Here is a 17,500-nt window from a genome sequence, read left to right as displayed (position 1 = left end):
CTATACACACACACACACACACTCCAAACCTGCACATCTATACACACACACACACACTCTCCATACCTGCACATCTATACACACACACACACACACACACACTCCATACCTGCACATCTATACACACACACACACTCCAAACCTGCACATCTATACACACACACACACACTCTCCATACCTGCACATCTACACACACACACACACACACACACACACTCCAAACCTGCACATCTATACACACACACACACGCACTCCATACCTGCACATCTACACACACACACACACACACTCCATACCTGCACATCTATACACACACACACACACACACTCCATACCTGCACATCTACACACACACACACACTCCATACCTGCACATCTATACACACACACACTCCATACCTGCACATCTATACACACACACACACACACTCCATACCTGCACATCTATACACACACACACACACACTCCATACCTGCACATCTACACACACACACACGCACACTCCATACCTGCACATCTATACACACACACACTCCATACCTGCACATCTATACACACACACACACACACTCCATACCTGCACATCTATACACACACACACACTCACACTCCATACCTGCACATCTACACACACACACACGCACACTCCATACCTGCACATCTCAGGGCAAATGATGTATTTGAGTCCATTTTTACAGCTAGAAAATGAGGTTTTTCTGATGTGGTTCCACTACTCCTACTGTTTTCTGATGTGTTCCTAATCCACTACTCCTACTGTATTCTGATGTGTTCCTAATCCACTACTCCTACTGTATTCTGATGTGGTGTTCCTAATCCACTACTCCTACTGTATTCTGATGTGGTGTTCCTAATCCACTACTCCTACTGTATTCTGATGTGTTCCTAATCCATTACTCCTACTGTATTCTGATGTGTTCCATTACTCCTACTGTTTTCTGATGTGTTCCTAATCCACTACTCCTACTGTTTTCTGATGTGTTCCTAATCCACTACTCCTACTGTTTTCTGATGTGTTCCTAATCCACTACTCCTACTGTATTCTGATGTGGTGTTCCATTACTCCTACTGTATTCTGATGTGTTCCTAATCCATTACTCCTACTGTATTCTGATGTGTTCCTAATCCACTACTCCTACTGTTTTCTGATGTGTTCCTAATCCACTACTCCTACTGTTTTCTGATGTGTTCCTAATCCACTACTCCTACTGTATTCTGATGTGGTGTTCCATTACTCCTACTGTATTCTGATGTGTTCCTAATCCATTACTCCTACTGTATTCTGATGTGTTCCTAATCCACTACTCCTACTGTTTTCTGATGTGTTCCTAATCCACTACTCCTACTGTATTCTGATGTGGTGTTCCATTACTCCTACTGTATTCTGATGTGGTGTTCCTAATCCACTACTCCTACTGTATTCTGATGTGTTCCTAATCCACTACTCCTACTGTTTTCTGATGTGTTCCTAATCCACTACTCCTACTGTATTCTGATGTGGTGTTCCATTACTCCTACTGTATTCTGATGTGTTCCTAATCCATTACTCCTACTGTATTCTGATGTGTTCCTAATCCACTACTCCTACTGTTTTCTGATGTGTTCCTAATCCACTACTCCTACTGTTTTCTGATGTGTTCCTAATCCACTACTCCTACTGTATTCTGATGTGGTGTTCCTAATCCACTACTCCTACTGTATTCTGATGTGTTCCTAATCCACTACTCCTACTGTTTTCTGATGTGTTCCTAATCCACTACTCCTACTGTATTTGAATAGTTTGGTTTGGTTAAGTTATTTCAGTACAACTATAATTGGGTATTGTCATTTGATTTATCTTGACTCAATCAAAACTACACAACTGAAATATGATTGATATTACCTGAAATACACAATTAACTAGCATGACTTTGTAAATCTTGTTTCTAATCCAAAACAAAGAAACAAAGGTAATACATTTAGACTAAAACGCATACACAGTAAGGTCATTTGTGACGTGTTTCTTAAAAACTCAGCAGTCTTGTGATCTTGTTTGTTCATGACTTCCTCTATAAATAAAAGTCTCCAGGGAACAGCTTGCTGCATGTGTGTGTGTGTGTGTGTGTGTCCAGGGAACAGCTTGCTGCATGTGTGTGTGTGTGTGTGTGTGTCCAGGGAACAGCTTGCTGCATGTGTGTGTGTGTGTGTGTGTGTGTGTGTGTCCAGGGAACAGCTTGCTGCATGTGTGTGTGTGTGTGTGTGTCCAGGGAACAGCTTGCTGTGTAATGACCTAGATCAGTACCAGCTCTCCTCTCTGGTGTGCTGGGCTATGTTAATGAAGAGATGTGTGTGTGTGTGTGTGTGTGTGTGTGTGTGTGTGTGTGTGTGTGTGTGTGTGTGTGTGTGTGTGTGTATGCGTGTGTGTGTGTGGTATGCTAGGTTAATGAACAGATGCTTAATGACCAAGGCCTTCTGATCCACCTCTGGAGTGGTGTGGTCATGTGATCATGTGTGTGTGTTGGTCATGTGATCATGTGTGCTGGTCATGTGATCATGTGTGTTGGTCATGTGATCATGTGATCATGTGTGTTGGTCATGTGATCATGTGATCATGTGTGTTGGTCATGTGGTCATGTGTGTTGGTCATGTGATCATGTGTGTTGGTCATGTGGTCATCTGATCATGTGTGTTGGTCATGTGGTCATGTGTGTTGGTCATGTAATCATGTGTGTTGGTCATGTGATCATGTGATCATGTGTGTTGGTCATGTGTGTTGGTCATGTGATCATGTGTGTTGGTCATGTGATCATGTAATCATGTGTGTTGGTCATGTGGTCATGTGTGTTGGTCATGTGATCACATGTTTGTGGGGGTGTTGTGTTTCAGGGGCACCTGCCACTCACCCCGGCGTCGTGAGATGCTGCAACAGAACAGAAGGCGTCAGATCCACAGACCAGATATTAGCCACAACACACACACACACACACGCACACGCACACGCACACGCACACACACACACAGTACTGATTTAGCCTGATATTACATGTAGTTAGATAACTCCACAACACACGCACGCACGCACACACACACACGCACACACACGCACACACACACACAGTACTGATTTAGCCTGATATTAGTTAGATAACTCAACAACACACACACATACACACACACACACACACACACACACACACACACACACACACACAGTACTGATTTAGCCTGATATTAGTTAGAAGGCTGGGGATTACCTGGGCCTACTTTTGGAGGCCTTTCGTTTGGGCAGCCTTATTTTTCATTCGTCCGTATTTTTCTTAGGCTTATAATTTTTTGTAAATAAATATTGTTGAATTATACTTTCATTATTGGCCGTCTCCTATTATTTGTCTATGTCCCACAACACCCCTAGATAGTGGGACGTGACAGTGTGTATGTGTGTGTGTGTGTGTGTGTGTGTGTGTGTGTGCTAGTTCAGAGGTACCTGTAGGAGCTTCAGGTGGTTGTCCTCGTGGATGAGGGCCGTCCTGGTGTCCCTGAGGACGTCTGTGTCCCTCAGGTGTCTCTGCAGCTGGTCCCTGCGCACCTGGAGCCACCTGCCGCAGTAGAGCCGCTCAGCGTCCAGCACGGCCATCATCAGACGCTCGTCCTCGTCCAGCAGAGCTCGCATCACAGAGTAGCGCCGCCGCACGCGCAGCCTACACCCCTCTATGGAGCTCTGAGATGGAGGGATGGAGGGAGGAGAGGAAAGACAGACACAGAGAAAAGAGAGGGAGGAGAGGAGAGACAGACACAGAGAGAGAAGAGAGGGAGGAGAGGAGAGACAGATACAGGGAGAGAAGAGGGAGGAGAGGAGAGACAGACACAGAGAGAGAAAGAAAGAGAAAGGTAAAAAAGAGAGGGATAATGAAAAGAGAGATAACGTAGCTTCTGCCTGTACTGTTCTCACAATACCTTTGCATGGAAAACAACGTTTTGTACACACTTGAATAGGCATGTGGTCTGCTGTTATTAGTGTGATGCTTTTGTTGCCGTCTCATGCACCTACCAGGGTCTCTGAGGAAAGGACCTCTAGTTCCTTCACGGCGTTCTCAGTTCTCAGCCGGTTCTCCAGCAGAACACTTTCCGTGGCCTCCAGCTTCCGCTGTGGAACCATCAGATGCATGGAACCATTAGAGGCACAGACACAGCATGCATGCTCTAGAGAACCATCAGAGGCATGGACACAGCATGCATGTTCTAGAGAACCATCAGAGGCATAGACACAGCATGCATGCTCTAGAGAACCATCAGAGGCACAGACACAGCATGCATGCTCTAGAGAACCATCAGAGGCACGGACACAGCATGCATGCTCTAGAGAACCATCAGAGGCATGGACACAGCATGGACACAGCATGGATGCTCTAAATCATTTATGAGCAGGCGAGCAGTGCTGCTCCTTCTCATTCAAGGCCACAAAGGGACAATGAGCACCTGACCTCGCGGTTACTCCATATGCTATCAGTTTACTGGATGGAAACATTCTCTACAAAGCTACAAAACAAAAAACATCAGAAAAACATAATGAAGAACACACGAAAGGGCCCTTACTCCTGACTGAACCATAGACTGTATGAAATAGCTCTGAACACACACGGCCTCTGAACCATAGACTGTATAAAATAGCTCTGAACACACACGGCCTCTGAACCATAGACTGTATAACATAGCTCTGAACACACACAGAATCAATTCAGTTTCCACGTCATGTTGCCTGTGGTTGCTTCCACATCTGGCATTAACTAAACTGGTCATGTTTGGAGCCATGACTCAGCTCTATGCTAACTGGATTTCCAGATTTCAATGCTTTTTATCCCTCTCATGAGCATGCCATCTTGAGAGTAAAATTCCCCTACATTCTGTGGTATGATCTACTACTGCTGTTACTTATTTTACCTCATGAAACATCCTACTAAACTACTAACACTACTAAACTACTAACACTACCAAACTACTAACACTACTAACATTACTAAACTACTAACACCACTAAACTACTAACACTACCAAACTACTAACATTACTAAACTACTAACACCACTAAACTACTAACACTACCAAACTACTAACACTACTAACACTACTAAACTACTAACACCACTAAACTACTAACACCACTAAACTACTAACACTATTCAATTACTAACACTACAAACACTACTAAACTACTAAACTACTAACACTACTAACACTACTAAACTACTAACACTACTAAACTACTAACACTACAAACACTACTAACACTACTAAACTACTAACACTACAAACACTACTAAACTACTAAACTACTAACACTACTAAACTACTAACACTACAAACACTACTAAACTACTAAACTACTAACACTACTAACACTACTAAATAAATACTCCTGAAGCTCTAACATAACACTGTGGAGGAAACAGTCCACCCCATCATGATAAAGGAGCCAGACATGAGCTAAACTGAAGAATAGTTTTGCTCTCTGAGAAATATAACTGCGTCAGTCCCCCTGGTCTCCTGGCGCTCACCTTGAGGTCAGCGGCGGCCTCCTGCAGGGGGATGACCGCGTGCCCCCGGTGGTCTCCCAAGGCGGCGCAGAGTGAGCAGACGGGCAGGCGTTCGTGGGCGCAGTAGAGCCGCAGCTCCTCGCCGTGGCGCTGGCACCGGTAGGGCAGCAGGTCGCCGGCCGGCTCCACGAGCGTGTGTGTCCGCAGGGCCTGCTTCCGCTGGTGCGCCTCGGCGTGCGCCGCACACAACGCCGCGTCGCACGTCACACAGCTCCGCACTGCCGCCGACACACGCTCGATGCAGTGGTCGCACGTCAGCGCCGGACCAACACCCGACAGGGCCGTCACCTCGTGAGGCAGGACAGCCGGTACGGACACGCCGTTCCAGTCTGGATCGCCCTGGTCCTGCCCACCCTGGTCCTGCCCACCCTGGTTCTGCCCACTCGCCTCCTGCTCCGGCGCCAGCAGGGTGGGCTTGGCCTGCAGCTGGACATCTGGAGGCAGCAGGATCTGACACTCTGGGCAGAACAGCGGACCCGGCGGCGGCGCTTCACTGGGCCCGGTTCCTGCAGCCGGTCCGTCTCCATCGTCCACGCTCCACACGGTGCGGATGCACGCGCGGCAGAAGCTGTGACCGCACGGGAGAGCCACGGGGTCCGAGAAGGCATCGCCGCAGATGGGGCAGATGCGGCAGGAGACCGGAGCACTGGGGCAGGAGACCGGAGCACTCTCCATCCTCTCGTCAGCACTGGGGCAGCTGGGGTGGGACTGGGCGCCACTAGGACGACCTGGATCACACGCACACACACACACACACGCACACGCACACGCACACGCACACGCACACACACACGCACACATGAATGTTTAACAGCGTCCGGCACAGATCAGGTGACACACGCTTTGTTGTTCCCCTACACATGGATCACGTTACCGCACACCGAGAGTGAGGATAGAGGCGCACGCAGGTGAGGGGCATTAGGCAGCACACACAGGTGAGGGGCATGAGTCAGCACACACAGGTGAGGGGCATGAGTCAGCACACACAGGTGAGGGGCATGAGGCAGCACACACAGGTGAGGGGCATGAGTCAGCATGTGTAACAGAGGTCGTAGTTCGTCTGCCGCTCACGGCCCTCAAACCCGCCACCTCAACACACACCGGCATGGGAGTCAAACGCTCTAACCACTGAGCTAAAAGCCCAGGCTTCTAACTCAGCAGTTAGAAGCGTTCTTAAGGTTAGGGTTCTTGCTGGTCTAGCTGGTTGGGCCACCAGGTGGACATGCTGGTGTGACCATCTGAGGTAGCTAGTCATGCTGGTGTGACCAGCTTGTCGTGTGGGATACAGCTGGTGTAAGATGGTCATGCTGGTGACCAGCCTGCCAAACTTGACGCTGTTGGTCATGGGCCATTCCACGTCAGTTCAACCAGGGCCCACGCACTTAGGTCTCAAAAAATTCTGAAAAAATTACCAGGTGTACCTATGTTACACAGGAGACACACTGTAAAATTACTCTTATGTAAGATCAATACTTTCCAAGATACAGCCAGTTTTACAGGGGGAGGGGGGTGTCGATTTTGTTCGGCCTCTTTTTTTTGTGGCTGCGCTGAGAGCCTTCTCAGCCCAGAGCCGTATATCTCTATACGGCTCTGTCTCAGCCAAGTTCGTGATCCATGAAAGGTTCGTTCGAATTCCTATCCACTAGGTGGCAGCAACGTACCTGGAGTTGTATTCATCAACCATTGAAGAAGAAAGAAAAAAATCCTGCTGTAAACGCTGGAATGCTGTGGCGAAATGCAATTGCGTTAATGTTTGACGAAATAGAGGTTTGGGGTATTTAAAACGCCAGCAGTAATGTGGAGGCAGAAATCTGTCTGATCTACGAACGAACGATTTTCTTGAGCTGGCGACAGCAGCGCGGAATTCAGTCCAGAAATAAGTGAAAGCTCTGCAGAATGAATGAGCCAGAGGGACTGCGTTTCAGGCGACTGAACCGACCCCAGATCATAACAGACTCCCAAGAACCTCGATACAAGGGCACAAGGTAGGCTTGGGGTGTAGCAGTGTGTTGTGGAAAACAGTAACAAGACGGCAGGTGTTTCAGGGATGACATGCGAAAGTGAAAGTCAAAGGGCTCGTTTTTTTGTTTGTTTTTTTGCTTGCTTCATAATCCAGGTCTAACCTCTGTCGTGACATAACACAACAGTGCTTTGTGTTTCAGATTAACGTTACATTACTTTCTGTTTTCGTGACATAACGCAACAGTGGTTTGTGTTTGAGATTAACGTTACATTACTTTCTGTTTTCGTCCACAGCACCTACAGCGGGAAGGTTTTTCGAGTGACATTGATCTCGGTTGGGGGCTTCCTTATCCTGCCACTGCTTGTGATCATCCTGATTCTGGAGTCTCCGATCCACCCAGAGGTCTTCAGGTAGGCTACACGGTGACCGCATGTGTTAAAAGCAGCTTGTTTTGGTTCTGCACTAGATCGGCCTCCGTTTGAGTAACCGATCACGCTGCTGTCAACAGAGGCGGCGTCCGCGCTGCGTGTTTGTCATACACACCTGCGTCTCACACACGCACACATCATAGCCTAACACGAATTTAGAGCACCGTGGAAAACTCGCAGCTGTCAACCTAGATGTGCGTTCAGATGTGGGATTCACAGACGGGTGCATCCAATTATAATAATGGAAACGGTTTCATATCACAGCAGACGGGGAGAATTTGAGAGATCATATAGGCCACACAGTCAGGACTTACAGTAGCCCACACATTCACACCACTGGCTTTAATCTTTTAAACGCTTTAATTCAGACTTTAACCTAATTTCAGTTTATTAAGTGTGGTCAATGCGTGCTTAGACCAGCTGTGTGTAGCCTTGTGTCTGAAAGCAACTCTGATCTTGCACCACATGTGAGTTGGCTGCCATCCAGGCTCAGCTGCACTGGGTGTTGTGTTGTAGGCTCACACACTGCCCTGCTGCCATCCAGGCTAAGCTGCACTGGGTGTTGTGTTGTAGGCTCACACACTGCCCTGCTGCTTGTGTGCTATTGCATGACCTTGCTGAGAGTACCTGGTGCTGCTGAGACACAGGCAGCTCTGTCTCCTGTCTGTCATGAGTAAGTCTGGGTATGGACCCAGCACACAAAGAGCAGTCTGATCCAACCCAGCCCTGGGTCACATTCCTCTTCCTCTTCGCTTGCGTTTACATTTGTGTGTGTATATCTGCTTCTGTAGGTCCCCGTCATGGTGTCATATCTGCTTCTGTACAGTAGGTCACTGTCATGGTGTCGTATCTGCTTCTGTAGGTCCCTGTCATGGTGTCATATCTGCTTCTGTAGGTCACTGTCATGGTGTCATATCTGCTTCTGTAGGTCACTATCATGGTGTCGTATCTGCTTCTGTAGGTCACTGTCATGGTGTCGTATCTGCTTCTGTAGGTCACTGTCATGGTGTCAGATTAAAACTATGTGTCTGCTTGTAACAGCATGTCACTGTCATGGTGTCAGATTAAAACTGCGTGTAGGTCACTGTCATGGTGTCAGATTAAAACTACGTGTCTGCTTGTAACAGCAGGTCACTGTCATAGTGTCAGATTAAAACTGCGTGTAGGTCACTGTGATGGTGTGAGATTAAAACTACGTGTCTGCTTGTAACAGCAGGTCACTGTCATAGTGTCAGATTAAAACTGCGTGTAGGTCACTGTGATGGTGTGAGATTAAAACTGTGTGTCTGTAGGTCACTGTCATGGTGTCAGATTAAAACTGCCTGTAGGTCACTGTCATGGTGTCAGATTAAAACTGTGTGTCTGCTTGTAACAGCACCAGTGCACTCTGTCTGTTTGACCCTTACTCACTCATTCACCCTTTCCTTCTTTCCTTCTCTCCCTCTCTCTCCCCTCTCTCTACCTCTCTCCCTCTCTCTCTCCTCTCTCTCCTCTCTCTACCTCTCCCTCTCTCTCCCTCTCTCTCTCCACCTCTCTCTCCCTCTCTCTCTCCTCTCTCTACCTCTCCCTCTCTCTCCTCTCTCTACCTCTCCCTCTCTCTCCCTCTCTCTCTCTCCTCTCTCTACCTCTCCCTCTCTCTCTCCACCTCTCCCTCTCTCTCCCTCTCTCTCCTCTCTCTACCTCTCCCTCTCTCTCCCTCTCTCTCTCCACCTCTCTCTCCCCTCTCTCTCTCCTCTCTCTCCTCTCTCTACCTCTCCCTCTCTCTCTCCACCTCTCTCTCCTCCTCTCTCTACCTCTCCCTCTCTCTCCCTCTCTCTCCTCTCTCTCTCCACCTCTCTCTCCTCTCTCTCCTCTCTCTACCTCTCCCTCTCTCTCCCTCTCTCTCTCCACCTCTCTCTCTCCTCTCTCTCCTCTCTCTACCTCTCCCTCTCTCTCCCTCCCTCTCTCTCTCCTCTCTCTCCTCTCTCTACCTCTCCCTCTCTCTCTCTACCTCTCCCTCTCTCTCTCCACCTCTCTCTCTCCTCTCTCTCCCTCTCCCTCTCTCTCCCTCTCTCTCTCCTCTCTCTCCCTCTCTCTACCTCTCCCTCTCTCTCTCCTCTCTCTACCTCTCCCTCTCTCTCTCTCCTCCTCTCTCTACCACTCCCTCTCTCTCCCTCTCTCTCTCCACCTCTCTCCTTCTCTCTCTCAATCTCTCTCTCTCTCTGCCAGTCTGAGTGAGCCTCCTATGCTGATTGGCTGTTATGAGCCCAACCTCAAGCTGCGAGAGGCCCAGCGTCTCTATCAGGACCAGCTGGTTGGACCCGAGTCCATCGCCAACATCGGAGGTCAGTGTGGGCTAAACACCAGCAGGGGGCGCACACGTCACTGTGTGTGTGTGTGTGTGTGTGTGTGAGAGAGAGAGAGAGAATAACAGAGAGATACAGATAGAAAGTAATTGTGTATGAGTGAGGAAATAAGAGAGAGAGAGAGACGGAGAGAGTGTGTGTGTGGTTGGTGTACGTGTGTGGCGTGTGCGCGCACATCTGTGTGTGTGTGTGTGTGTGTGTATGTGTATGTGGGTGTGTGTACTGTGTGTGAGAGGCTAGCAGTCTGTTTGTCTGCGTGTGGCTGACTGAATGTGCAGTGTTGTGTCACAGTGTCCAGTAGGAACTGTAGGCCAGCCAAACAGAAAAAAAGAAAAGATGTGTTGTGTCTGGGCTAGTGTGGTGTGGCAACTAGACTGTGGGCCAAAGGTACTGAAGAAAATCAGCACAGTTCCCAACCCTGCTCTTCACTGTGTGTGTGTGTGTGTGTGTGTGTGTGTGTGTGTGTGTGTGTGTGTGTGGGCAACCCTGCTCTTCATTGGATTGCTTCAGATTAGAGAGACAGTGATAAAAGTTCACACCAATGGAACGGAACATTATAAATGTTGTATTAATGTTTGTGGGTGCTTACTACAAATAACACAATCATTGTATCCTGCAAGATTTCATAACCATTTTTTATGTTTTAATAACTTTGTTTTATATTTGGTGCATTTTACTGCTAATATGATTATGTGCTTTGGTGTATTCCTTTATTAAAAAAAAAAAAACAATATTGAGCTTCAGCCAGTTTTATTGTTTTGTGTAAATCAAATGTCCATAGAGTTTGCCAATGAGAGTAATATAGTGAAGTAATGAGAAGAACTTGCCTAATATGCCTGCGAGGTTCAATAGTATGTCATGTGAGATTTGATAGTATGTCATGGTTATCAATGTGACATATCATAGATATTATGATTGGCCTTTTATATGGGCAATGAAAACCACTTAGCTCGCTCTCTCTCTCTCTGTAGATGTGCTGTACACAGGCACTGCTGATGGGAAGATCCTGAAGCTGGACGGCAGAAGTGTGAGTGTACTGGCCAGGCTGGGCCGGCCGCCCTGTGGTAAGACATTTAGTTTTAAACCGCCCTGTGGTAAGACATTTAGTTTTAAACCGCCCTGTGATAAGACATTTAGTTTTAAACCGTCCTGTGTGTCATTTTGAGAAAGGCACATGTGGGGTATGAAAGACACATGTGATGTGGGGTATGAAAGGCTGCTTTGAGATGGAGTTGCACAACATAGATGGGGCTTGTTTTGGACACACACACACCACACACACAAGGGCAGAGATCACAAGTCTGAGGAGGATTTCATTAAGATCACTGACTCTCTCAAGAGGACAGACCTACTATCTTAATGACAGATGCCACTAGTCTGAGGAGGATTTCATGTAGATCACTCAGGAACAACAACAACACATTACATTTATATAGCACTTTTCTGATCTACTATTTTAATGACAGATGCCACTGCCACAAATGTCAGAAATCCTTCTTCTCTCAGGTGAGATGAGGTTGACTCTGACAGTAGACTTGTTTTCTCACCTGTCCAAAACTCCTCAGGTTCCCATGACGACGAGCCGACCTGCGGACGACCTCTGGGCATTCGGGTGGGACCCAATGGCACGCTGTTCGTGGCTGACGCCTACCTGGGGCTGTTCGAGGTCAATCCCGTCACAGGTGAGGTACCTGTGTAACACGGGAGAGCCCGGAGTGTGTGGGGTCACATGTACAGTTATTCATTTAGTACAAATGTCAATCAGTGGGAAATTTCAATCAGTGTCAGTCAGTGGGAAATGTCAATCAGTGGGATATGTCAATCAGTGTGAAATGTCAATCAGTGGTTCTCAAAGCCTTCGATGATGCTCTCAAATGCATTGTTTTGTCCACAAGACTGTCGGTTACCAAGATGGTGTTAACAGTAACTAATAACTATAGATTAGTAATCGATTAGTTGTCAACTGTTAACACTATCTTGGTAACCGATTGAAGTCATTTGTTAATCTAAAACACTCCTAATGTCTGCTTTCCATATTGCTGATTAATGATTAACGGATTAAAGTTTGCAGCCCTTCATCCCAGAGGCCCATGTTGTGGAATGTACATCACCTGTCCACCCTTCCTCTCCGCCCTCATCCAGGTCACGTGACGACGCTGGTGCAGGCCAGTCAGATGGTTGCCGGGCAGCGTCTCTCCTTCATCAACGACCTGGATGTGACGCAGGATGGCAGGAAGGTGTACTTCACCGACTCCTCCAGCAGGTGGCAGCGCAGGGACTACCTGCAGCTCATCATGGAGGCCACTGCAGACGGCCGGTAAGACCCAGCGCAGCGCAGGGAACAAGAGGACCGCTCACAGTGACCGAGATCTCAGTCTCAGGGCTACTATAGAGCTCACAGTGACCGAGATCTCAGTCTCAGGGCTACTGATAGAGCTCACAGTGACCGAGATCTCAGTCTCAGGGCTACTGATAGAGCTCACAGTGACCGAGATCTCAGTCTCAGGGCTACTATAGAGCTCACAGTGACCGAGATCTCAGTCTCAGGGCTACTGATAGAGCTCACAGTGACCGAGATCTCAGTCTCAGGGCTACTATAGAGCTCACAGTGACCGAGATCTCAGTCTCAGGGCTACTGATAGAGCTCACAGTGACCGAGATCTCAGTCTCAGGGCTACTATAGAGCTCACAGTGACCGAGATCTCAGTCTCAGGGCTACTGATAGAGCTCACAGTGACCGAGATCTCAGTCTCAGGGCTACTGATAGAGCTCACAGACACTTTAGAGCTCACAGTCACTTTAGAGCTCACAGACACACAGCCACTGAAGAGCTCACAGACACACAGCCACTGAAGAGCTCACTCGTTAGGCTACTGGTGTGCTTCTCAGTCGTGATCACAGGGCAGTCGAGTGTGCCAGCTGGAGCATGGAGATGTGTGTGTGTGTGTGTGTGTGTGTGTGTGTGTGTGTATATATATATATATATATATATATATATATATATGTATATATATATATATATATATATATATGTATATATATATATATGTGTATAAGCTGGAATACTTCCATGTCATCATAAGAACACTGTCCACTCTGGGACTCTTGTATGGGGGTAATAATAGCTTCCTGTTTTATAAAGTAGTAGTTTGTAGTAACCATTAGGATGTTTATGATGCATCTCAGATGGGTGACATCTTTAACATTAAGCATTAGGGGCAGCCGTGGCCTACTGGTTAGCGCTTCGGACTTGTAACCGGAGGGTTGCCGGTTCGAACCCCGACCAGTAGGATCGGCTGAAGTGCCCTTGAGCAAGGCACCTAAGCTCACTGCGTCGGGATTAGTGTGTGCTTCACCTCACTGTGTGTTCACTGTGTGCTGAGTGTGTTTCACTAATTCACGGATTAGGATAAATGCAGAGACCCTCACAGGATCAAAAGAGTATATATACTATCCTACACTACTGTATAGGTTCCATATCCCACTCGGTGTCCTGTTGCCCACGACGGTCCTGCAGTGACCACAAGGCCACTTGCTGTCTGGAGGACTAAACTATAGTAGTCTCAAGGCCACTTGCTAAACTATAGTAGTCTCAAGGCCACTTGCTGTCTGGAGGACTATACTATAGTAGTCTCAAGGCCACTTGCTGTCTGGAGGACTAAACTATAGTAGTCTCAAGGCCACTTGCTGTCTGGAGGACTATACTATAGTAGTCTCAAGGCCACTTGCTGTCTGGAGGACTATACTATAGTAGTCTCAAGGCCACTTGCTGTCTGGAGGACTATACTATAGTAGTCTCAAGGCCGCTTGCTGTCTGGAGGACTATACTATAGTAGTCTCAAGGCCACTTGCTGTCTGGAGGACTAAACTATAGTAGTCTCAAGGCCACTTGCTGTCTGGAGGACTAAACTATAGTAGTCTCAAGGCCACTTGCTGTCTGGAGGACTAAACTATAGTAGTCTCAAGGCCACTTGCTGTCTGGAGGACTATACTATAGTAGTCTCAAGGCCACTTGCTGTCTGGAGGACTAAACTATAGTAGTCTCAAGGCCACTTGCTGTCTGGAGGACTAAACTATAGTAGTCTCAAGGCTATAAAAATGCAGGAAATGGACACTCACAGGGCACTCTGCACCGTGCCCTCTTCAGCAGTAGTAATATAAGCACTAATGTGCAGTGCGTTTAAGGACCCTAGAAGGCACTCGTGTACATGCCTGAGGAGAAAGTGCTCTTTCAAGGAGCTAGAGATGAGCCCAGGTGAGCACACAGCAGGTGAACACACAGCAGGTGAACACACAGCAGGTGAGCACACAGCAGGTGAACACACAGCAGGTGAACACACAGCAGGTGACCACACAGCAGGTGAGCACACAGCAGGTGAACACACAGCAGGTGACCACACAGCAGGTGAGCACACAGCAGGTGAGCACACAGCAGGTGAGCACACAGCAGGTGAACACACAGCAGGTGACCACACAGCAGGTGAACACACAGCAGGTGAGCACACAGCAGGTGAGCAAGCCGCTCTAGCAGAGATGTGAACACACAGCAGGTGAACACAGAGCAGGTGAACACACAGCAGGTGAACACACAGCAGGTGAGCACACAGCAGGTGAGCAAGCCGCTCTAGCAGAGATGTGAACACACAGCAGGTCAGCAAGCCGCTCTAGCAGAGATGTGAACACACAGCAGGTCAGCAAGCCGCTCTAGCAGAGATGTGAACACACAGCAGGTGAACACAGAGCAGGTGAGCACACAGCAGGTGAACACACAGCAGGTGAGCAAGCCGCTCTAGCAGAGATGTGAACACACAGCAGGTGAACACAGAGCAGGTGAGCACACAGCAGGTGAACACACAGCAGGTGAGCACACAGCAGGTGAGCAAGCCGCTCTAGCAGAGATGTGAACACACAGCAGGTGAACACAGAGCAGGTCAGCAAGCCGCTCTAGCAGAGATGTGAACACACAGCAGGTGAACACAGAGCAGGTCAGCAAGCCGCTCTAGCAGAGATGTGAACACACAGCAGGTGAACACAGAGCAGGTGAGCACACAGCAGGTGAACACAGAGCAGGTGAGCAAGCCGCTCTAGCAGAGATGTTAACACAGAGGTGTGAGAGGTGCGTTAACACAGAGATGTGAGAGGTGCGTTAACACAGAGATGTGAGAGGTGCGTTAACACAGGGATGTGAGAGGTGCGTTAAAACAGAGATGTGAGAGGTGCGTTAACACAGAGATGTGAGAGGTGCTTTAACACAGAGATGTGAACACAGAGATGTGAAAGGTGCGTTAACACAGAGATGTGAGAGGTAAGAGGTGTGTTAACACAGAGATGTGAGAGGTGAGTTAAAACAGAGATGTGAGAGGTGCTTTCACACAGAGATGTGAACACAGATGCGAGATGTGAGAGGTGTGTTAACACAGGGATATGAGAGGTGTGTTAACACAGGGATGTGAGAGGTGTGTTAACACAGGGATGTGAGAGGTGTGTTAACACAGGGATGTGAGAGGTGTGTTAACACAGAAATGTGAGAGGTGTGTTAACACAGGGATGTGAGAGGTGTGTTAACACAGGGATGTGAGAGGTGCGTTAACACAGGGATGTGAGAGGTGAGAGGTGTGTTAACACAAGGATGTGAGAGGTGTGTTAACACAAGGATGTGAGAGGTGCATGATACACTGGAGTCCCCAGAGTAGTTTGTATTTATTGATCATTATTTCATATTTAGATAGAGAAACATACAAACTTTCTTTCATGTACATTTACTTGGTACTAATTTGTATAAAGCATCTAATGTGCCTGTGTGTGTTTGTCCGTGTTTGTCTGTGTGTGTCTGTAGAGTTCTGGAGTACGACACGGTGACCAGGCAGGTGTCGGTGATGATGGAGGGTCTGCGTTTCCCCAACGGCATCCAGCTGCTTCCTGACGAGGAGTCTGTGCTAGTCACCGAGACAACCATGGCCAGGATCCGCAGGTCAGACTCAAGCAGTCACCTTTAACCTTTGACCTTTGACCTCTGAACCCTGCACAGGCAGCCCCAGGCCCTAGAATAAATAGAGCTCCTCTAGGAATGCTCTGCTCTAGAATAAATAGAGCTCCTCTAGGAATGCTCTGCTCTAGAATAAATAGAGCCCCTCTGCTCTAGAATAAATAGAGCCCCTCTGCTCTAGAATAAATAGAGCTCTCTAGGAATGCTCTGCTCTAGAATAAATAGAGCCCCTCTGCTCTAGAATAAATAGAGCCCCTCTGCTCTAGAATAAATAGAGCCCCTCTGCTCTAGAATAAATAGAGCCCCTCTGCTCTAGAATAAATAGAGCCCCTCTGCTCTAGATTGTTCCAGGATCCACAGATCATGTTTGGCACAATGACCGTCACCCTTTCACCTCTTTGAGTGGGTCATCTGCGTTGTCCCGGTCAGCGGTGCATTCTCAAAGCTGAACAGGCATCAGTCACTTTTGTGTCACCGTCTCTAAAAAACTTTCAAAACTTTCCAAAGTGTCAACCGTAAAAGCTGCCTCCCCTATATCGCGTGATGTGCAAAAGTGTGAACTCTAAAAGCTGCCTCCCCTTTATCGTGTGATGTGCAAAAGTGTGAACTTTAAAAGCTGCCTCCCCTTTATCGTGTGATGTGCAAAAGTGTGAACTTTAAAAGCTGCCTCCCCTTTATCGTGTGATGTGCAAAAGTGTGAACTTTAAAAGCTGCCTCCCGTATATCGCGTGATGTGCAAAAGTGTGAACTCTAAAATCTGCCTCCCCTATATCGCGTGATGTGTGATGGTTTGTCCACAGACTGATCTGTTTATAATTGTCACAAGTCGACAAGTCTGCTGTGATGTGATAAAGGTTTTATAAAAAACTCTAAGGTCGTTCTTGAGCTTTAAATAGCTGCAGCGTTTTAGAGCCCCGTTTAGGAATGATGCAATTTTAATGTCAACTGCCTAATTCAACGTGGCAAGTGTAGAAATGGCTTCCCACATCCACCCATTCTGCGTGTGTTTGAAATGTGTTATTTTGGTCAGCAGTAAACTGACAGCAGAGAAGAAAATGGGGACACACTTATGCGCGCACACACACACACACACAGACAGACAGAGAGAGTGAGTGATGTATCCAGGATGAGTAAACATATGAGCACATTCTAAAGGTTCATGTAGCACAAACGGAAGTGCATGCTGT

At 47.7% G+C, this 17,500-nt stretch overlaps 2 protein-coding genes across 2 annotated transcripts in view; one reads left to right on the top strand and one right to left on the bottom strand.

Annotated features, from left to right (window-relative positions):
- LOC121685550 (E3 ubiquitin-protein ligase TRIM17-like) overlaps positions 1-7,333 on the bottom strand; it is an 11,335-nt gene extending 4,002 nt beyond the window's left edge. The window contains exons 1-5 of the mRNA XM_042066144.1: positions 7,253-7,333; positions 5,553-6,319; positions 4,049-4,144; positions 3,485-3,718; positions 2,904-2,920 (exon numbers count right to left, since the gene is read on the bottom strand). Of these exons, the coding sequence (XP_041922078.1) occupies positions 2,904-2,920; positions 3,485-3,718; positions 4,049-4,144; positions 5,553-6,319; positions 7,253-7,268 (1,130 nt within the window). The 5' untranslated portion in view covers positions 7,269-7,333. The remainder of the gene's footprint in view (positions 1-2,903; positions 2,921-3,484; positions 3,719-4,048; positions 4,145-5,552; positions 6,320-7,252) is intronic.
- The window catches only part of LOC121685753 (adipocyte plasma membrane associated protein), a 13,868-nt gene continuing 3,662 nt past the window's right edge, over positions 7,295-17,500 (top strand). The window contains exons 1-7 of the mRNA XM_042066499.1: positions 7,295-7,576; positions 7,848-7,964; positions 10,191-10,306; positions 11,299-11,391; positions 11,893-12,009; positions 12,470-12,644; positions 16,164-16,298. Coding sequence (XP_041922433.1) covers positions 7,488-7,576; positions 7,848-7,964; positions 10,191-10,306; positions 11,299-11,391; positions 11,893-12,009; positions 12,470-12,644; positions 16,164-16,298 — 842 coding nt within the window. The 5' untranslated portion in view covers positions 7,295-7,487. The remainder of the gene's footprint in view (positions 7,577-7,847; positions 7,965-10,190; positions 10,307-11,298; positions 11,392-11,892; positions 12,010-12,469; positions 12,645-16,163; positions 16,299-17,500) is intronic.

Source organism: Alosa sapidissima, chromosome 16 (assembly GCF_018492685.1).
Source record: "Alosa sapidissima isolate fAloSap1 chromosome 16, fAloSap1.pri, whole genome shotgun sequence".
In the NCBI taxonomy this organism is placed as follows: domain Eukaryota; kingdom Metazoa; phylum Chordata; class Actinopteri; order Clupeiformes; family Clupeidae; genus Alosa; species Alosa sapidissima.
Note: the sequence above shows the minus strand (reverse complement) of the source record. Positions and strands in the feature narration are given on the sequence as shown.